Below are 23,869 nucleotides of genomic sequence, written 5' to 3'. Positions count from 1 at the left end.
AGCCAGTGTATGTAAACCTCACAACTTGTTTTCATATCACAAGGACAGCATGTGGTAATGAACTTTCTATTCAGAACTGTAAGATCCGGAAAGGGAAAGAAATACATACTCGCAAATACTAATTACTCGGATGCTTAATACTCAGCCTCTTCACAAAATCTGGAGATCAGCCAAAAAGTGTCATAAATGGTTTGACTTTGTACCAGAACACTATTTATCAGCATTCTTAATTTCTATCTGTGCATACAGACTGTGCTTAGTACTCAGCAATGAAATAGCTAAATATAACACCAGTGCTAATTAGATCATACATAAGCGTTTGAGAATTTTGTCTTCATTAAATTCCGTGAAGGAACGTCAGCCACATCTGCTCCAGCCATCACAGAACTGAAGGTGGTTGTGTTCACAAGGGATGATGTAGAACCTCAACACGTTAGTGGCTACACACGTGTCATGTCTGAAATGGGGCTCTTCAGCAGTGCAGTCATAATTTGTCCATATAGACCTACTTCTGCCTAAACTAATAGTCAATAACTTATCTATACAATGAAGAAGTAGTTTCTTGTCCTGAAATGAGGATACAAGGTCTTGACCAGCCGTATTATTTAGAAAAACTGTAACTGGCAGTAGGTGGAAGGACAGATGCTGAGCTCCTCTGCACAGGATCTGTATGCGAGGGCACAGTTACAACATTGGGCGCTTCATCTTCTGTCTTTGCCTCTCTCCCTTTTCCCCTCTTCAAAACTCATCCTAAAACTTTTACATCTTTTAAATGCAGAAATATATTCCATTTCGACAAGCTCACTGTCGTTACTTATGAAGAACCAGGCATTTCTCACTGCTATGCTGAAATGACTTAAAACAATGAACCAATTCAAAAAACTTTTAGCTTAAATACCAAGAACAAAAGCAGCACAAAATCAACCTCTCTCCTTCTCATACTAGGTGTTGCTGTTCTATGCTACCAAAAATCAACAGAAACAAAGGCAAAAAAACTCATCCTACCGAAATAAATCAAAAACCAGTGACCTCCTGAGGGGAAAAAAGTTCTACCTCAAACAAAAATGTTTAAAGCTAATATCCAGAGAGTCATCAGTGCTTATATAAATAAAATCACAATCCTTCCATGTAAAAACCATACTAAAACACCACCAATGACTGAGCTCAGATTTTTTTTCATTGCACACATATTTGAAGGTTGTTCATTCCACTTAGCAAAAGCAGTAATTTCTACTGGAAGTTTAGAAGTTCAGCCAATATAGCAAAAAGAATTGTTACCCATTTAAGAAATTTTAGAAAATATCCTGGCTTGGTTCTCATTTTACAAGCTTATTAATATTAAGATTGTTACAAAATCCAAAATACAAATTCAGAACACACTGTGAATCTATTTAAATCAAATTATAATGATTTTTAAATTTTCTAAGGCAATTTTCAAGACTTCATTATATCAGTTGATGATATATATCCAAAAATAAATAAATTAAGCCTTTAATAGAATTAAAGTTTTACTTACATAAACTTGTTTAAAAAGGAATGATTTAAACCTCATACATTTACTTTGTCTGAACTATAATGAGCAGAACAGATATAATTTGTGGCATTCAAATTATTCAGGCACAATAAAAGCCATAATATGTCCTTGCTGAATGGTGAAATGAGACTTCCACAGACTACTTATGCCTTGCTTCCCACAGTCAAACTGTCACAGCATGAAAACATTGTCCTGCGTGTGGAGATTTTGATACTCATTTCCCTGGTGAAAGTGTGCAAAAGGATCTGAAAGAGTTATTGACAATTCATACAGTATCCCATATTTCATTAGATAGTACAAGCAGAGAACATATCTTAACTCTGAAGGGAGATGAAGCAACAATGTTTTAAATGACTATTGACTCCACTAAATTTCCTGATAATGTCAGAAGACTGTAGTCTGTCAGGTTCATAAGAGACTCAAGATGATACAGGAATCCAATTATGTGAAGTCTATTTAGTTGTCCTGTTTGCTAAGCCAAAGGTTAACGAGAACTGCACTGAAAAAACCTCCTGTGGTATTACAAAGTATTTCTTATGCTGCATAACATGTAAATGAAAAAGTATTTTAATCAAGTCTTTAACTCTTTAATTGCAATGGAGTACTATACAATCCAGCATATTAAAAATTCATGATGGAAGAAGAGATTTTAAGAATTTGCGCTGAACTAAAGACATCATGACTAATTACTGAAGTAATTATTACTGAATATTTCTAATTTGCAAAGGAAAAATCGTTCAGATCACAGAACCATAGATAGTCATCGCTAACATTAAATCTTTATAAATAGTATGCTATGGCGTCTAATTTTAGACAGAAATTAATTATATTTTTGTTGGTAACACATTCAAATCTGTTTACACAGCTGACAAGTCTCAGCTGCACCAGACTTGAGCAGTAAGCTTTGAGGACTCGCCTGCTTTGGAGCAGATGACTCAACATTCACCAATTTCATTAAAGATGAAAAGGGAAAAAATTCACCTGCAACAATGTCACTTGTAAAAACAGACTTAAAACAGATTTATGAGTTTTACATATGTGAGGTATCCTATTCAAAAGAAAGGGGGGTGAAAAAAACCCAGGAAAATCTAACAGCTGTGGGAAAACGGATTAGAAGTGTTGAGTTTCCAATTCTTTTTTGGCCTAATGTAAACTAATAAAATGTAAAAATGGATCCACATTTCAAAGACTGTAATTACCACATGACACCATGCTGTTATTTCAGATCTTACATCTATCATCTCGGATATGCTCCTGAATACATGGACATAGATTTACATACCCCTCTCAAACTTAACTACTGTTTCTGCAAACACTACCAGAGACATATTTACAAGTATATTAGAAATTCAGTCGGTCTTTACCTTTTTTTTTTTTTTTTTTTTTTTAGCATAAATCCTTTGCCCAGAGCAAAAAAGCAGCATTCTTATGAAACAAACAGCAATTCTCCCTTTACAAGAAGAAAGTAGAAATGGACAGCAGAGTAATGCATTGAAGATAATGATAATATGTAGAGAAAGCAAATCCCAATTCCATTTTCACTTTGTGGAATACTCAGGTTCAACCCCTAGTTTAAATAATTTTATAAAAATAGGAATACTTAATTTTTCTACATTTTTTTTTCAGGTCACAAAATGTACATACACAACAACTACATAATTATTTCAGCCTTTTAGGTATTTTTTGATTTTGTTGTTTGGGGTGGGGTTTTTTTAAATAAAGGCAGACCTCACTAACTGGCATTGGGAACATACTACCAAAAGAAAACTATCAGAGCAAAACTGAAAGACATGCTGTAAAACACACTGTAGTGACAACTATGCAAGGAAGCAAGTCTGATATTTAATGGAATTCTGCAGTTAAAGTCCCACAATTTCATGAATTTGTAGGTAATTCGCAGTTGGCCAATTCTGTCACCAAGGGTTCATACTGATCTCAGTGACAATTTCCCTCCATTTCTAAATAATGGTAATTCTAAAACCTGTAACATGTTTGAAAACTGAATACATATTGTACTGTATACATAATATTTGCTATTTCAAAATGTAATGTTGCAAATGTCCATAAATTCCTACTGGTCCAACAACCACCAAAGTAGATACTTTAAAAGGAAGTGAAGCTCTCCACTGATTTCAACAGGAACACCTGCTTGAAGCCAACCACAAGTTTAAACACACTGGTGAACTAACGTACACTACGGAGTAAAATATCTAGATGTGCACTCAGAATACTTGTGAAAACCAGGAATTTTTCCTGAAGTTCAATCACTGCAAGAGACTTCTTCAGCTTCCAACATGCTGTGTAGCTTTGCTTCATTCTAGGAACATGTCGTCTTCTTGTCTAAAACATGCACTGAATTTGATACACATGAATAATTTCCCTGTGCTTCAGTAATCCAATACTTTAGTATTTTTATCTTTCAAGATAAAGCTCAGAAGTATGTGTAATGTTAAGTTACTGCACATGAGACAGTGAAAGGTATTGGGCAATTCCAATCAAAAACCAAGGTAAAACCAGCTATTTGCAGGAAAAAATGAAATGAGAACCAAAGCTACTTACCGAGTCATCTGTGGCAGAAGGAGGCCAGCCTTCCCATAACTGGTGACGGACAGGGATACTAGTTAGGTCATACACATTCCGCTTTACCTGGAAAAAAAAAAAAATTAAAAAACCAGAACTTGCTCTAACAAAAGCAATACAGGTAAATTGCATTATTTCCATCAAAATCGTGAACTTTTTATGCTGATTTTTTCTAATTATTGTAAAGTAAGTTCTTCCAGCACTCAAATATTCAGATATGTTCCACATGTTTACACACAGTTCTGCCAAGAGAACTGAACTATGTTAAAGAAAAAAAAAGAAATCTATAAACTATAAATCATTCATAATGATTCATTATTACTTCAGCATCATAAACGTGTAAAAATTCATAATAAATATTTTCACAGTAAAAAGTACTACAAAATAGCGGACAAACTGAAGGGAAGCAGAAGGGAATAAAAATTCTGTTGCAGGTTTTGCTAGTTAATATATTGTTTCACCTGAAAATTTTAGGTCATGCTACATCTAATGAAATAAGAAATACAAGTAGTGTTGCATAAGTTTCTTTAATGGGATCCAAAAATAAAAGTGAGTATATTCAACATGAAAATAGGAATTAATGAGCCCATTTCCAGTGAAGACAACACATTAGAAAATGCAAATAAAATAATTTTTTTATCAACTGTTTTCTCATGCTATTAAAATACAAGTCGCTACCATTAATCATCTCACATGATGGTTGTCAGGAGGAAGGGAGGGGGGTAAAGAAGAAAGAGATTAAAACTACAAAGACAGGAAGAATACTGCAAAATACAGGAGTTAAACTCCTTCCACAAAAACGTTAACACAGATAAAGCTGGCACGTTTCGTGAGAAGCAATTATTTAAGTCACAAAAAGATGGTTTTTTGTACTTGGGACAGAGAGTGATACCTCAAATTCTGAATAATATCTTATACCCTAATATAAAGACTGCACAACCAACAAGCATATATAAATATTGCCCAGCTGGACCAGAACTGCCACCAATAAAACGCTTCGAGCAAGCAAGGTTGGCTTTTGGTTTGTCTTCCCTGATACATGGGAATACAAGGTCTTCCCATTTCATCATAGGTCTGTTTAGTTTCCAAGTACAGATCTCAACAACCTATATTACATCCAGAAAAACATTCTCAAATAGCTAAAAGGAGGGTTTGATATGTTTTACTAATACTTTACATGACCATTTGCTACAGAATATCTGAGGAACTCAGAAGTTCTGCGTCCTGTTTCCAGATCTAAGAGGGCTGCACAGTCTAAAGCTAACAGACATAAGAACCAAGTGTTCAACACATTAAACCGAAAGATATAATGCACATGGATAAGATTTGACTTAAAGCAAATGCCAAGACTACTGTAAAAACTGTCCTCTGATGCCTTCTTTAGCTTTTCATTTGTTCACTTGCCAACTGGAAAGAACCAACAATTAATTGTATCCTAACTTCTCCTATGACTAAAAATTCTGTGTAGTGAAAAAAATTATATATAGTTGTCAGCAGGAAAAAAAAACACCTTTGAGCTAGCACCTTGCCTACAGTTTAGCACACTTACCCTAAGTTAACAACTTTTTATAAACAGAAAGATGGTTAAAAAAAAAAAAAAAAATCAGGAAGAAAGTCAAAATTTGTCAAAATGAGAAATACTAACATAATCCACATATTTAAGGGTTTCATATTCAAGAAATGAATGAAAGATGATTCTAAACTACTATTCTTAGGGGGACAATGCAATAAAGCAAAGCAAAGCACTATACAGACATTTTATATAATTTGATCCTACCTATTAATCAGTATTTGCCATAGCTCCATCACTGAAGCACAGTTGAGGTTTGAATACATGGTAAGGTAATATGGCAATATAAACATATGGAATGTACATATGTTCCCTCATAATTTTTAATTTATTTTCAGTACAGAATGTATATTCAACATCTGGCAGTAGGTATTAATCCAAGCATGTGTTTGCATAATAAAACAGCACCAAAACTCTTTTTTCTCTGGATCATCTTTAGAGAGAAATGCTGCATGGAGCCTTTCTTTCACATTTTGCACATAATTAAAGCACACGAATGGAGGACACATGTGCAGACAGTAAGCGGCAAAAGAACTGTTCTACTCATTGTAAATATCCTATGGGGGCTGAGGGAGGAGGCAGGGGTTTCCACACATAGGCTTGCCCAAATCAACGTTTGTGAGCAACATTCTTCAAAAGATTCAAAAAAGACTTCAAAAGAAAATTCAGGGCATATAGAGAGCAAACACAGTGTTCTTACTCTATTTCCAGTTCCCAGATCCTCCATTCAATTACTGTTGCCCATTCTCACTACTTTTAGCAGCAGTAGTAGTAGTGGAAGTAGTATTTCTTACTAATAAAGTGCCCCTTAGTGAAAACTGTCTCACATCTCTGGATAGATTTCATATATAGGCTATGAAGATAATAATTTCAATACTATCAGTTTAAAAAATTATAAATATTCTGCACAAATGAGTGGAAAACAATGGCTTAAATTTATTACCCAGGAGTAAGAAACATTACTTCCAACTCTTTGAGTCTACATCTCGCTAAAGGATGAAACATACCATGTGGGTTCCTTATCTGGATATTTCAGTATCGTCACACATATTTGGGTTGGATTTTCAGCTCGGCTTTACATTCACTGTACGTTCTAGAATAATTAAGGTACCTTTCCTTTTTTTTTTTTTTTTTTTTTTTTTGTAAAACTGGTAAATTACATGTACACCCTTAAGTTTCTATTGGTTTTGTTCAGGAGTTTTTCAGGGAGAATGATCTGGTAATTATGTTTCACTTTTTAAAAATTTACAACTATATTCTAATTTAAAAACACTAACACAAGAACACCGTTTTGTTTTAGACACAGAATACGGAAGTATTAGCAATTAAAGTGAACTTCATATTAGTGCTTCCTCATATATAAGCAAATCTTCATGCTTTAAAAAACACAAATACACCTTAATTATTAAAAACATATTTAAATTCCTTTCAAATACTCATGTGTATATACATATGCACCTGTGAGAAATGGAATTATGGAAGAGCGAACTCTACAGAGCTTGGTATATGATCTCATTCCTACTGTTCAAAACAAACAGCCTTTCTTCACTGCTGCTTAACAAGAAGGTAGCCTGCTGGGCAGTGTTCGTTTCGCAGTAGTATCAAGGTAAAGAGATGTCATTACTCTGTACTGACCCCACAACAGCCCATCAAAATGTAACAATACTCATCTGAGATCACAAGAACACGGTTCTTGCAATTTTAGTTTTCTTGCATTAAATACTGGAATAACCTGTCCCTGTGATATAACTGTTCTCCAATTATATATCAAGAAAAGTCTTAATTAGTTAATTAGTAAAAAGTCTTATTAATATTATTTTCACAATATAAAACTCTATGAGCTATTTTGAAGTAAAGCTGAAACTTTTATTGATCCCACGTTTCTGTAAATAACTACATAATATTGTTTTCAAAAAGCCTTCAGAAGTAAAAATAAATAACTCAGAAGTCACATTCCTCAAATTCCCTTTTAATTCCAAAGTACAACAGAAAGGCATTATGAAAAAAACAGTATTTCCCTTCTTTCATTAACTCATCTGTAACTGCACTGAATTCAATAACATTCCTCTGCTATTCTAAGCTTGAAAGGCATGCTCGGGGTAAAGTGTTATGTTGGTATAAAGCACAATGCCAGACTGATGTGCTGGACAAAAGTGATCAAAGTTGAAGTAATTTTAGCCAACGCACAAGTATTCTGCTGCATTATTCTACCAGAATGACATCTGTTGAGCAACTCGTCACAGAATAAACTAGTTGTTATAGACAGGCTTGGTCGGGTAGGGGACCATGTAAGACTTATTAGAGTAATGTTTGATTAAACAAACTGCTTGAGTTAAGATCATAACTGAATTTGGAATTCGTGCCAAAGTAGTCTTCTTTCAAACAACAAGCCACAATCAATTATTTAAGATAAAATAAGCTTGCTATTAAATAACTATTTAATTTTAGGTTTGATAATTAGAATAGTATTAAGAGAACAGGCTACAAAAGTTTTAGAGACTAGGAATATTTACTGATCGAGAACAAAAAAAACACAGTTTCTTCATTAACTGACTTAATTTGTTTCAACATTAAAATTTTATAAGAAGGAAAAAGTTCTGAAGATTTGTATTAAGCAGAACTAAAAACTGCTTCTTTACCAGGCCAGTGAAATAAAAAGCTACAGCTGTACTCTTCATGCAACTGAAAAAAAGTTAGCATAGTAAATGGATGAAGTCTGTGTTAAGGCTTTTATTTCTAAATTCATAAGATATCAATAAGATGACTGAAATCTATAGATTTGTGTAAAGCAAACTCTAACTTCTAGTGCCATCCACTGAGCTACATTTATTGGCAAACTTTTTGGTCCCCCACCTTTGATCAGTTCGAAATACTAATTGGTGGCATTGTCTTTGTTCAGCCCAGAAGTTCTTTTCATAACGTTCAGATGCCATGGTGACTGGCACATTACTATGGCAGCCACCCTTCAGATTATAATCTCCAGAATATACGATCATTTAAAAACAAATTAAAGGCACATCTATTTGGTTCCACAACTCAGCTGTGAACAGTATCAATACAGCCATTTAAACAAAAAAAAAACCACCTCCCCCAGATATTTCAGATGCAAGTCTACTTGGAAAATAATGTATAATTACTGCAGAATGCCCTGCCTTGCAGCTATACACTGATGATGGAAAAGCACATGAAGTTTCACCTTCAACTCATTTTCATTGGTGTTAGAAGTGAGTTAAAATATTAAACAACTTCCAATTTTTTAAGAAAGCCCGTACATCAAAGTAGCCAACACACTGATAAAACTTCCCAGATACAAGCAGAGTCTTACTTTGTTTCACTGATTTTTGTAAGCAGATGAATGTGGTGCTTTAATAGGAAGGTTAAACACAAAAGACACACTTTGTAGATATTAAGTTAAGCCAACATCCATATCAGTAAGGATAAAATGAAGTAAAATGTATCACAGGGCAAGAAGTCTGTACCAGAAACGTGACAATGACGACTCTCTGGTGGTTTCACTTGCCAGGAACAAATAACTATTTTTCTTATTTCTGAACGAGAAAAATCTTAAATCTATAGTTAAAAAAAAAAGATTAACACCTATCAAATTGTTAAAAAATTAACTATTATGCTGAATCATCAAAGAACTGTCGTGCCTGAATCTGTATCTTTGAATCACAACAAATCACAACAAAGTTTAACATTAGTTTCCCTCAGGCTGTTTTCCGCTTATACAGGTACAAAGTTAATTGAAATAATGTAGATAATGAACTTTTGTTAGTCTTATTATTAAATATAATTTATGCAAAGCTGTAAATTGGCTGAGATGCTAAAGACTGTTCCAGGCACATAGGCAGCATGAAAGACAGTGCAAAAATGAGTGCATGAAAGGCAGACAAAAGGAGCAATAAAGTCAGAGGACTGTGAGGAATGTGGAATGTGAGTTGGGGGACGCAGGGAAATGAGATCAGACGCAGACAGAGCAAGGTTGCATGGGGCACTGATAGTAAAGCGAGAATCTTGACTTTGACATTGTAACAGAGAAGAAGCCACGACGAGTAAGTGAAGTTTTCAGGGGACAGCAATGATATGGACGGGGCAATGAAAGAAATGCAAAGTAAGCAAAAGCATTTTGGTGATGATGGAAAGAAAGGAGGCAAAACCAGCTAAAGCAATAGTCTTTAAGATTATAGAAAAAGCCTTTTACACCTCTGCCAGACAAAATTCCACCAACAGAGATAGCAAAGCGCATCAGGAATTTGGCAGTAAGGCACTGGAAGCTGGGACAGAATCTACCAAGTTTCAAAGCAGACAGAAGTGTCAAAGGTGTTAAAGTGGTGATTTGAAAGTTATCGACAGTTATGAACAAAGAAGATAGGTCAGATAAAAGGGTAATTTCACTTCACTATGGACTATCAAGAACTATTAGAAATACAGACATGTAAATCTATAGAGAAAGAATTTCTGAATCAGCATCTCTGCCACAACTAATTGCATAGATTTGATCCACAGTAGTGCTAAAGAAGCTAGATAGAAATAAAGTAAGCTAGGAGAGACAATTAAAAACAGAAGTGATCCGTATTTAGTCCTCCCATAGCAGAGAACAAGTATTTTGCAAAGAGACTATCAACAGTCAATGAGAAATTGAATTTCTTAACTTTAAGTGATACACGCAGTAATTTTTATCCAGCCACCCACAAGATGGATACAGTACATTACTTGCAATAGGAATATATGAACCACAACTACCACTAGCATGCAAAAGAAATTCCTCAGGTCACTTTATGTGGGATTTGTATGAGGGGAATGGTATAGAGTCTGCTTCGCTCACAATTTTGTTCATCATTTTTAATCTCCAATGTGCTATGTAATGAACTATGTTAAAATAAAGAGAACTAAGGTTATTTAAATCATCAAATTTTGATTTTTGTGTAGGCTTTACTTTAGAAACAATAATGCATCTCTAAAGACATCAAATGATAACTGGCCTCCTTTCTAGAAGCTGACTGAAGTTTAAATTATGGAAAGCTTTCAATTAGTGAATTAAGATATCAGAATTGTGCTGGTTTTAAATAATGGTGTCTGCTTCTCAAGAATTTCATACCAGTGAAACTCTCCAAGGAAGACTTACTATGCTAAAAAAAAACCTATTTACATTTGCACATATACTCAATTCACTTCCTTGTAATCTATAGAAAAAACAAAAAACCAACCCACACAACAAACTTCCAACCTAAATATTTAATTAAAATCTATACTGAAGACTAGAGAACTCCTCTCCTGCCCAAGCTTGCCAGCCAGAAGTCAGTTATGATTCAGGGCTTTTGTGAAATACACAATAATTTAAGTGTGTGTTTTACTACACCACATTCTCTAATTAATTTTTTATTTCCCAGCTCCTCCTTTAAATTATTATTTTTGCTTTTAACACCTCGGAAAGATTCTGGCTTGCATTTGTTAAGTTTTCCCCATTAGTACACTAAAGCTTTGAAACCTCTTGTTTAATGCAGAAGAAAAATGAAGCTTAAACTCTAACAATTGCTTTTAATTGAGTGTCTGGAACACATTACTTATACTATTATGACAAGTAGAACTGAAATAATAAAAGCACAAAACTTGTATACCTACTGAAAGTACTACTCTCTTCTAATTGAGATTGTTTCATTTTCAAATTTAAAACAATATGTAATTTCAAGCCTTCTTAAAGGACCCCATGAGAACCTGAATGTCCATTGTATGTAAACAACATACAAGCAGAATTCATCACCAAGCTACAACACAAAAAAATCAGCAGAAAATTTTCTGTTAAGTTTTAAATTTATCACGCTCCTGTAATGAAACACATTTTATGTACAGAAAAGCCACTACCACATCCAACTTACATGACAGAGTGTATGGAATAGTGTTTGAACCAAAATAAACCCACTTTAAACTACTGTTAAAAATTGGTTGTATCGTACTGTAGTACTCAGTCAATATCGTGTCAACATCTTCATTAGAAAGCTTGTTGGATTCAATATATAGCCATTCAAATTAACTTAGGTCTGGAAAATGTTTGATTTTTGTGACATTTTGCTGATAAGAGTTCAAACAAAGAAGACAGAGTCACGTTAAACACTAAGCAAATTCCAGCATATACATTTTTTGACATTTCAAATTCTTTAAATTCAGTATCTAGAAAAGAGCTGGAAGTACATGAATTTTGCCTCTAATCATTGGGAAGGTGGAGTCAGAACTTCATATATCCAGAGATTAAATGATTACTTTAAAATAAGTAATCCACACCATTTCCAGTCTGAGTCATGAGACAAGGAGAAAAAGAACTATGAAGAAATGTTAAGTGGCTGAGGAAGTAAACGCAAAGTTATTGTATCATTTTGCTATTAAGTATTTTTAAATGGGGGAGGGACAAAAATTTTCCAGAGAAAAGAGTCTGTAAAAGCACAACAAACTTAACAGAGAAATTATTCATCATAATATTTTAGTTAAAACTATTAATTTAGGAAAATAATATACTAGATATGAGGACAGACTCCCCAGTACCACTTCCAGAAAGGCATACAGATTATTCACTCCACAATTAAGCACCTACAGCCTCATTCCCCCAGATTTACACCCATCACTGAGTCATCAAACAAAATCCAAACCAAAAAAGTTAAATCCATTTTACTGATGCAAATTCTTCAGGATTATAGACAGACCTAATTATTTATGTAAAATACTACCGGCAAACTTTAAAATCAATAAATTCAAAAAATAAACTGTTTTTTTCCTAAGCTAGTTGGCTACATTCTGTCTACTTGTTCTATAGTTTAGAGAAAGACATCTTCAGAGACATTATCTGCACACTTTATAGTCTCATTGAACAACTGTATTTCTGAGCTGTAACACTGATTCAAATAATTTAGAAATTTTTCTTAACTAGAAGTTGTTACCAGAAGTTCATCCAGTTTAGGAATCACCAGATTATTTAAAAATTCATTAAATGTAATGACATTTAAAATTCATTATATTTTGTAAGTGCTTGCAAAGAAGCATTCGGCAGTTTCTTTTCAGCAATTGAAATAACACCGAATCGATTACTTTCATAATTTCAAAATTATTAACACTTCATTATTCTCTATTTCATTCTTTGGACCTCATAACTTAAACCTCCTTTAAACCAGTCCATCTTGGATGTCATTTGATCTTTTTTTTTTTAAATGAGTCCGTGCTAAATTACTATCTTAACACCACAACCTACAATACAATGGTCCATTGAGTAATACTAGTATATTTTTGTGATTAAAAGCTGCAAATTGTGAAACAGAAACTAAATGCAAGGCTTCAACTAAACTTTACTGAATCTTCTGACACGTGAACTTCTGATTACCTCATGCAATATATATCTGTATCTACAATATAATCTGAAAACATGGATGTTCCAAGCACAGGAGATGTTCACTCAAAGATTTAGCAAGTTATTTTCCCAACCTCAGCTTCCTGCCCAGACAAGATTTGGCATTTGAGAATTAGCTGAGCTCTTTTCAAGCTACCAGATACTACTTTTTCCCACTACTTTGGATCTGGCCTTTTCCTAGGTTGCAGCAAGTGGCAAATGTTAAGTATATTCACTATATTATTCACTATATTCAAATTCTATCTACAACCATTTTACTGCCTTTAATATGTTGGTTTACTTCTCAGTGCCTCAGTTTTCTGCCAGCATACATGCACATTTTAATTCTGCGGAGTAAAGAAACCTCATTGCTGATCTTCATCTTTAAATACCTAAAATCAGCCATCCTTCTAGAAGAGTGTTATTGCTAAATGCAAGTTACAGTCTTCTGAACTTGATGCAGAAGTTACTGATTGCTGCTATATGGCCTGCACTGTGCAAAGGTTCAGCCTACATAATTATTATTATTCATTGCTTGTAGTGCCTAGGAGACCTAATTGTGATAATCCCCTCTGAACTTAAAACCACATGACCCTTTGAATTTTTTAATAGAAGGTTAAAAGAAGAAACAAATTCCTATAGAAGAAGAAGGGAAAACACATTCTTAAGAAATTGAGGCAAGAGACATGAGTATTTAAAAAAAAACAGAAAAAAAAAATCATTTTAGTAGCACAGAAGCATGAGGTTGAAATAGGCAATGAAAGAATTAAGAGTGCGAGCTAGCTGTGACATTAGAGATTGAAAGGAAGATGTGATTAGGGTTAAAAGAGATCAAACAACAAAGACTTACTGCCAAAACAATTTTACAAATTTATTTTAAAATGCTTTAAAGACTCCTGCTAACAAAATAAAACTGAAGACAATAATTGAAGTTTTTGTTTGTTTGTTCTACATATAGTGCACTGACACAGAAAAGATACATTTTGAAGTCTTAGTTTGTTTTTCCATTCAGTAGGAATGGACATTTCAGAAAATATACTTCTTAGTGAGCTAAATGAAGACTCACTGCGCAGTGGAAACTTTAAACTGACCTTTATGCACATTATGAAAGACAACAGACAACTGCCACTCAGTTACCTATTTATTACCAGATCACTATCAAGAGGCAACTGTTGTTTTGACAAAGCATCCAATTGCAAAATAAAGGATAAATACAGTTTCTAACGTTGTTCCCACAAGGAAGGATATTCACTTGCCGTAAAAAACAGAAAAATTACCAAAACAGATTGTTAATGCTACCATCCCAATCCCAGCTGCTTTTATGTCCTAAAATGTTTGTAAATTGCCAAACATCAGGCATTATATTTCCATTCAAAATTAACATTTTAAACCACATTTTAAAATAGCAGGACAAACTCTGGAGGTCCATACTCACACAAGATCCTGCATCTGGCAGGAAAAATTAGAACTTAGTTCTACTACAAAAATGTTACTTCTAGTTACCACCTTCCAGCAGATTTCAGAGTGCTTCACCAAGGCATGGTAGGAAAATTGTGTGAAATCCAGAGGGTTATTTTGGACTCTGCTGCAGCAGTGCACAGGGTTGTAACTGAGCTGATGCTAGATAGATATCATAAAGAATATGCAGGTTGAACCAGGATATCTCTAGGAAGAAGCCAGGAAAGATGAGAAAACACTGCAAATTAGAAAAGTATAATTATTAAGATCAGTTTAATGATCTTTGGAGCTAAAAAAAGGTATGAAAACAACTAGTTGAAACAGCTGGTCCACTAAACACAACAGAAGACTGCACCTAAGTAACAGTTTACATCTGGGCTAACCTGATGAAAAAGACCATGGGGAGTCAAGAGACAAGTAATTTCATATGGATTTCACACTTAGCAGACTCAATAGATAATCCTAATAAATTATTTCAGTGGTTAAATCAGTAACTTGGAGAAAAATATACCTTACCATTTACTGATCATGAAGTTAAGGACATGACCAAGGGCAGTAACTTTTGATCCACGTTATTTAAAATTGCTATGAAAACACAATTTAAACTACTAAATATACTTTCTGTGCATCCCAGTTTCTCTCAGACCTACCAGAGCCTGGGCCAGAAGCTACTGCCACTGCTGGGTAATGGTGAAACAAAGGTTAGGAAGTAAGAAAAAAAAAACTGTATGCCAATTAGACAGGCTTGATCCCAACTTGTCCATATCACATGTGCATATACTTGGACTACCGTGCAAACAGATGTAATATTGCAGCTCCTGGCATTCAATCTGTTCTAATTCCTTTGTCAGGAATTAGTGCGTGAATAGTGCTTGAACTCTTCAGCAAAAAGTCTGTATTATACTTTCCTGTATCTTGTACTGGCTGTGCTGTTTCCTTTTTAAAGAACTAGTCAGCTCCCCACTCATAAAGGCCTTAAAGATTATTTCTAGGGTTTGAATTATCTCTCGAAGTGAAAGAGACAGTTGATGTGATTCTTGCAGTGGAAAGTAGATCTGTTACATTTTCACAGCTGTCATGATCTGAACAAAAGAAAAATTTAGACAAATTTATTTGAAGACAAACACCCTCATCTTCATTTCAAAAGAAACCAGTTTACACAGCCTAAGCACGGTAAATACATACACTGGCTGTTCATCGCTTCCTTACTTGTGCATTTTCATGGGTCTCAAAAGTAATCAGTCATATCAATAAATGGTAAATAGATGGTCATTTTAGGAACTAATAAGGAGAGGAATGGAACTTAGATTTCCCATTCTTAGTGCATTTAATTAAAGAGCAACATTTATGTTCATACTGAAAAAAGACCTCTCCCTCTTCCAAATTTCTTTTCCCTTTGGTCCAATGAGAGACTAAATCCTACTGTCCCTCACAAATATCAGACTATGATACAAACACATATGCTCCTTAACACATTTCATTGATGGACAGTCTTTCCTCCATTCCTACTCAAACACATTTCAGGAAAAAAAAAAAAAAAAAAAAGAGATTGTTTCAGAAAACACATAAACCATGTGCACTTCAGAGACAATCCTTATTTCAAGTGATAAGCCTACCAGTTTTAGTTTAAGAAATGGAACATTAAAAAAAAAAAGTATTTTGTCATGTGTTTTTTACTTATTTCTAGACAATTGATAAAATAGTCTTTCATGAAAACATCTTTATTGCTACTAGAGACAATATAAAAATCTATTCAGCTGTTTTTAAATGGTCAATATTAGAAAATATTTGCAAGTTTAGACATTATGTATAAAAGTACTTCAAGCTATGAATCTTGTGAAGCCAACTGTGCAGAGTTATGCAGTACTTCCATGTAGAGAAATCGTCTCATACTCCTCAGAGTAAAAAATAGGTTAAAAAAATAGTGGTTTACCTATCTCTTCCCACCACTTTAACACTTAAAGATCACAGCAAGCCTCCTGCTTAGTGAAGAGAGATGGGGAGGCTCTCTCTGCAGACCTTTTATTCCCAGTGTCACTCAACAAGATGCATTGAAAAAGGAAGAGGAGCCACAAGATCTGAAAGGTCTTGAGCATTACATTAATTCCACCAATACCGTACCGTTGCAACAAGACAGAGGTGTTAGTGCGACCTGCATTGCACCTTCCAGTGCAGCTTGCAATCACATTTGTGACCCAAAGGAAAAAAATACATGCAAAGTGCATTTTCTCTAGACTCGCTGTTATCTTCACCACAGAAGAGAAAACATGGGCTACCCAGAAACCCATATACAACTCAACTGCTGACATGTTTGGTTCACCTAGGTCATTGGTATCAGAGGGTTGTCAGACTCTTCCATACGAGAACTCAGTATGAACTTAACACTAAAGTAAACTGTGAGATCTTTGTCAGTCATTGTAAGTATTAAAAAAATTATTTTAAGTGGCTGAGTTTGAACACTCAGTGTTATTTTGAATTCAAGTTAAAATAAAACGAGGTTTACTGAGCTGCAAGTCGACTTTCTACAAAAACCATGTCTGGGTGGTACTTCCTCCATTTCATTTTCATGTCTACCTAATCACCACTTCTGGGATTTTTCTTTGCATCAACAATATTCAGAAAGGATCTGAAATTAATTTTTGCTTTAACCAAAGGAATGGCTGTTAGTTTCACAATGGAAAAGAAAATTATGCAGACAATCTGCACAGTGTATTTTAAGAATGTCAACATACAACAATTACAAACAGTTACTAATATTGCTACATTTAAGGTATATGCATATAACATGCCTGATTATACTGTTAACAAGCAGCTCTCCTATATACATACACATTTTTAAAAAGAGAATTCAGTCTATTTAGCAATTCCCTAACAAAGCTATTCCTTAGCTCATCCCTGCCATAACCTGCTCTATTCAGAAACATATGGGAAAAGACATTAAATAACCAGTGAAAACCATGGACTTCTGGTATTAGTGCTACACATTGCATACCCCTATTCATTATTCCACCTCCCTTGTTTAATCTATCATTAAGACTCAGTGACCCTACACTAAATTTAAAGCAGATCCTTCCTTCCTCCCATGCCTAAATTCACATACTTTTCTAGTTGGGGATGCCCTCGAGTATTAGCCACTCTACAGGGTTTCTCTAATCTCAGCTCTGAACTATGTTGTGCTATAGAAGCAAGAAATTGCTGGTTTACATCTTTAACTATGGAATCTTCCACCAAAAAACCTCCCTCATTTACTTAATAAGATAGAGAAAAATCTTTCTTTTAGAACATATTTAACATGTACAAAAAGTTATACTTTTTCCTCTACATGATATAGAATAAAAGCTATACATTATTTTAAAGAGCTGCTTCCCTGTACTTGCATCCCAAATAATTTCATTGGAAACATTTCTAAAGCTTTCAGAAGTTTATTGTCACAACTTTTAAGAGCTAGATCTTTATTTGCATTCAAAGTCAATATGAAATACATTTCTAATAAACACACACACACACAAAAAACACAAGATGACAAAATCCCCAGATATTAGATTTGCTTTTGTTTTTTAATGTAGGAACTAAAATAACATTAAAAAAATATGAAGGCCCCTACCTCTTTAATTTCTTTTTATTGATACAGACTGCACTTTAAAGGCAGTGGCAGTACAGGTGAAAACAGATTAAGAGTTTTCTGAATAAAGGACAAGAATCATTATCATTAACATCTGTACATATTTGTCAGCTATACCCTTGTCTTCCTCTTCCATGATAAAGTGAAAATTGATCTTCATCAGGATTTTAAAAAAAGTTAGAGACAGTAAAACCATGAGTGAAGCAGGGATGAAATTCTATTGAGTGAGCACAATGAATCAGGCAAAAGTGCAATATGAATATAGATTGTTATCTTTACCAAAAGAAGCCATACAATTTTGGTTTGGTTTCATAAACAATACTATTTTTAAAACATTTAAAATATGATGGCATATCGCCTCAAAATTTAGAATTGAAAAGAAGATCTGCAACCTAACCAAAGACCCCAATCTGCATTCTCTCTGGCTCTCATTTCTTAATTTCTTTAAGTCTTTCCCCAAACAAGACAGCACTTGAACTAGCAGTAGGGGTACGAGTCATACATATTTACAGAATACAAAAAGATGATGGGGAAAGCAAATTAGTAAGGTTCAAATTGTCAAAATCACATTTTTCTATGTGCAGGCTAGAAAGGGTTATTTCCAACTCCTGTTCTCTATTAGAAATTATCGGATAACAGAAAAATATTAGGTACAGTTAAAAGAAACACACTAAGCCAAGAGTACCACTGGGAAACCTGAAGTTCGAGTACTAAGTAGGTGCAGACACAGGAAGATGAAGGGAAAGTGTTGTCAGAAAATTATAAAAACCAATAAATGTGAACTACAAAAAGAATTGGACATAAAAATGATTTGGAAGTCTCTCCAATGAGGAAGCTTTTTTTACAAGTAGCAAGCCTTTTATGAAGGGAAGTTTCGCTGAACCTAACCTTTTTATCAAAGGCATACTGGCACACTCCTGCCAAAAGCTGCTTCATGTGATTGAACTGCATTTATGACAGAAAAGTTGACAAAATTACGTCACAGAAGCTGTCTAGAAAAAAAAACATTTTTCATAAGGGGGAAGCCTCATGAGAGAAGTTCACAAGTTTAAGTTTTTCAAGATGGGACATGAGTCCATTCATTCTCCCTGCTAATTTCCACAATATTAAAATGAAACTGCCATGAGGAAGCATGCTTTGACTGGGAAAATAATCTACGGGTCCTCTGAGGACCTGTGTGAGAGAGCAACAAATGGCCCAAATCTAAAAAAATGCTAAGATCATCTGTAAAGCAGAATTTTCAGGAAGTTGGGTAAGCATATTCACTAAGATATACATGCTAAGGCCCCAGTTCTGCAACTTATAGTTCAGATGTTCTTCCTGAACCGGACTGGCTTCCAGAATTGGACTGGGTATCTAAAAATATAAATAGTCCACAATACCAAAATCACATTTCCCTTTAAAATTCCAAAATTTTAAAAGAAAACTACATTACCTTGTTCTACCAAGAGGAGCGCACAACTGAGTCTCTCTCAACGCAACAAGAATGTATTCACTGTATCTTCAAAGGTGGTCACCTTAGAGCATTGTCTAGCTCAAGTAACCCAGAAACCACACACTGTTGAAATCACAAAGCCATTCCATGAAGGCAGGGGTCAGTATTTCTTGAATATATGACTAAATGCAATTTCATTAGTGTTTGACCAAAACACTACAGGGCATTACCTCTTTCATAAATTCTAGTCTTTACAAAGCTTACCGTTCATATGCTGCAGAACAACAACAGAAAATTTAATGACCACTTCAGAAAAAGAGCTAATCTGAAGCTATTCTGACCATTTTCACAATTCTACTGTGGAAACTGGTCATGTCACTGAAACAGAAAGATTTGAATAAAAGGTTAACTTAATTATTTAAGCACATATAATATTTTCTCTGTTTTTCAGTCTTAGCTCAACGTGAAATTCTAGAACTATTAAATGAGTAGTGAACACTATTCCATTTAATGAAAAGAATTACTTAAAGTGCAGGTTATTAAAAACTCAGCTAGTCATATCCCCCAAATTACCTCCAATGCTGCACAGAATTAACAGAGTCCCCAACAAAATTACTTTTTCTCTAAAATAAAACTAGAAACTGTGTATTACAAAACAATACTCACAGATAACAAATAATAAGATCAGAAAAGATGTATTCAGCTCAAATTAACACATTTCTATAAATCAAAGCAAATTTTATCCTCACTCTCATTCCTGTTACAGAATTATCACCTCAATAGCCAATAAAAAGAAAGATCTAATGAGGTATTTCAGTATCTCCCAAAGAAATATTTTCAGCTCTGTTTTTCTTTTAAGTGCTTGAAAGGAAAAGAGTAATGAATTGCTCCTGCACAGTCTTTTTTATTATTCTGTTATAACTACAAGAGAATTACACGGTCTTTATTTTTCACATACTTCAAAATATTTTTTTATCTCACTGCAACAATGGCAAAGGAAACCTCTGACCAGAAAGGACAGTTATTTAATAGCAAAAGAGAAGTTCTGCTTTGAGCAGTAACCTTTCCTGTTTCTAGTAGTGGGTAACAGGCTGAGATTACAAAGACTTATTGGGTAGCTAAAATATATCTAAGACCTCTGCACTCCAAGATCCAGAAAACAGTCCAATATCCCTTGGGAATAAGTATCTATGCGAGACAAGGATCTAGACTTCTAGAAAAAAAAACAGGCCATTCAGCTATATCTTGTTGCATCTTCTGGATTATTTCTACCTATTGAAATGAACATCCAGTACTGGAGACAAGCAAGTACCCTCTAACCCTGGAAGCATCCACATACATCATGGGGTCCATGGATTTGAAATGGGAAAGACAAATATGGTACAGTCCAGCAAGAACAAGCCAGAAACTTGAAGGACGGATTGGGATTTTGCTGGTCATTCACCCACCTGGATCTAAAATGGTTTCAAACAGGACAGTGAAAACATAATCACCTCTTTCATGATCTATGTGAGAACACTTAGAAGAAAATTAATTAGAGGCACATACAACAGATCAAGAATATATATAACAGGCAGGATAAAGAGATGTAAGGTCTGGAATAGATTCATTAGCACTTTTTTTTTGTTCTTTTTGGAACTAAAAGTCAGCCTTAAGTAACTACAATCTGGAAAGTTTCGAGGATATCCTCCAAGGTCTCATTTGTCGGGAATGTTCCAAATCAATTGGGCACATGATCTCTGGGCACTCAAATGGGTGCTCCAAAAGGGAATGGGCCTTTCTGAAGGACCAAATGTTTTCTAAGAGACAAGTCAAGTCTCTGAACATCCTTGTTAACATGTGAACATCACCGTGACATTGGGGTACATGAGGCATCAGCATACACACTATCAACAGCAGCTGAAAAACATTCTATAAAGAGCTTCTGATCCTACTTGGGCAAGTGAGCTGTCACCCATCAATCATCAGAAAAGGGACAGGAAGCCACATATCCTGTCACATGGATGGTGTGACTGCTGGCAGTAAATTTGGCAAACTTATGTTGCAGCTTTGTGTTTCCAAGTAACACATACATGAATAGCAGTTCTGACACACTCAAAGATAGTTTGCAGGCAAAAAATGAGCTGCAATGTACAGACAGGAATCTGGCACAGACCAACCTCCTCGAGCAGTGAAACCAGCTCAGTAACATCAAAACTCTCCATATGAATGCAAAAATAAAAGCATTCAGACACCCTATTTTAAAGATAAGTTTTCTCATCTTGTATTCATTTTAGATATTTGGAATATTTTCTGAAAAATCCTCTTCCCTTGAAATAAGAGGCCATTATTAAATCCCAATGGATTAGAAGACCCAGAAAAGGCTTGCCTGCAGATGTCTTGTAAAAATGAATTCCTGAGAAGCAGCAGGAAAAAAAAAAAGGTTGCAGGGATGGCAAAAAGCCAACATAAAGCTAAGAGCTGCTGGTAATGGTGTCACAGAGACAGGCTTTTTAAATTGTAATTCCAGACCAGAAGAAACATGTGTAATCTGTCACCAAAGCTGTGGATAAAATGGACAGATCAGATCGGAGGGGAAATCAGTCAGTCCTTTCCAAAAATCTTCAAAATTGTTTTGGAAGTAGAGATTGAGATACCAGCTATTGAATACAGGTACATCTATGGTGGCTTTGCCAGTGATACCTTGAGGAGTCTATTATGGTTTAGCAAGGAAGCCATGGGAGCAAAGTCATTCAAACACATCTGCAGTTCGTTCTGTTGCATATCTTTGACCTTGTTGCAGTGTCTGAAAACATGGAATCAATCTATACTTGAAGAAGAAATATTCTCAGTACTCACTGAAATTCAAAAGATCATTTGCATAAGTGACAAAAAAAGATCCAGTTTCTAGACTCTGGTACACAGGTAATGTCACAAAACCAGGATGCTTCTGTTCATATCAGCACCTCTTCAAGAGCAATATTCCATATCTGATCCTTGGAAATATGCCACTGAACGATTAGAATCTGGGATGGAGATACCTAGTGAGGATACCTAGTAATGCACATCAGATATTAGCCTTGGGAAAGATGTAAATTTAACCTCTAAGAAACCTCCAATATTATCCAAATGAACAAGCTGAACAGTAGAAACAACCTTTCACTTCTGTTTTTCAGTATCTATCTCTGAATCAGAAGATCTTAAGGCATGTTTACTGTGCAAGGATAGAGAAGGATAGAAAAAGCATCTTTCAGAATAAAAACTGTGTAGAAATACTTGCAAATTAAATGCCTCTTTTTACTTTCATCAGAGCCTTCCTTTTAAAAAAGAATCAATAAAGCTTCACAAGAGTAAACTGTGTGCAGTTGTTCTTCCTGCATCAACATCAGTGCCAATTAAATTCTGAACCCTAAATCTTTATTGTTTCCTATTAGCTGCTAACCAGAACAAACACTGTGATTTTCTGAGATCCCAGGCTGAGACTTGCTGTAGCAGCAGTTAGAAAAAATATTCTTGTTTTGACTTGTCTGCTGGGTAAATTTGACATTGAAGCTACATGGTGGAAAATAAATACATAATACCAAGATGTTAATTTTACAGAAACATTTGACTTTTGTGACCACAATTAACACTCTGGGAGGGGAAAAATGCCATTGACAGGTCTGCTTGGCTCCTGCTTCTGCACTGCTTCTTGGGTTCCCTTTTCGAGCAGCAGTTTAGCTCCTGCAGAAGCCAGGCTGGCGCTGACCCCACGGGCTGCCTTCAAAGCAGCACATGGGGAGGAAGAAGGGAGCTGGATGACAGGGAGTTAAATACAGCTATAAAATGACACTGACTCCCAGCTAGCATCCAAAACAGAAGTCTAAGGGCAAACAGCTGCTAAGAACAGCTCATCCTCTCCTCCTGCCTCTCTCACCCTCAAGCTCTGGGGACACCTCTATGAGGGGAGCACAACACAGCTCCCAGAGGACACCGATAGATTTGCAGGAGCAACATCCTATCTGCACAAGCAGAGAGGAAGGCAGAATTGGCCCTAAATTTATGATGCTACATGGTCTTCTTTTTTTATAAAATAAGGAGGTTACCTTAAGGTGCATTTTGGGAATACAACCACTTTCATTTTGCATAAAAACTGATCTCTCACTCCATTCCTTAAGATCACAGAATAAATGTTGCAACACTGAACTCCTCCAAAACACCATGAACCTCATGATACAGTATTTTTATTCACAGCCATTTATCACTAAACTGAACAAAGAACTGGAGAAAAAAGAAAATTACCCAAGTCATCATTTTAACCGTGGTAGAACATGGGT

The 23,869-nt window shown here is 35.0% G+C and overlaps 1 protein-coding gene across 1 annotated transcript in view; it reads right to left on the bottom strand.

The window, feature by feature from the left end:
* FAF1 (Fas associated factor 1) overlaps positions 1-23,869 on the bottom strand; it is a 155,146-nt gene that overhangs the window by 82,112 nt on the left and 49,165 nt on the right. The window contains exon 8 of the mRNA XM_026853882.1: positions 4,094-4,180. Coding sequence (XP_026709683.1) covers positions 4,094-4,180 — 87 coding nt within the window. The remainder of the gene's footprint in view (positions 1-4,093; positions 4,181-23,869) is intronic.

This window comes from Athene cunicularia (genome assembly GCF_003259725.1).
Source record: "Athene cunicularia isolate RWA chromosome 8 unlocalized genomic scaffold, athCun1 chr8_part1, whole genome shotgun sequence".
In the NCBI taxonomy this organism is placed as follows: Eukaryota; Metazoa; Chordata; class Aves; order Strigiformes; family Strigidae; genus Athene; species Athene cunicularia.
The sequence above is the reverse complement of the archived record's forward strand: the minus strand, read 5'-3'. Positions and strand labels throughout refer to the sequence as shown.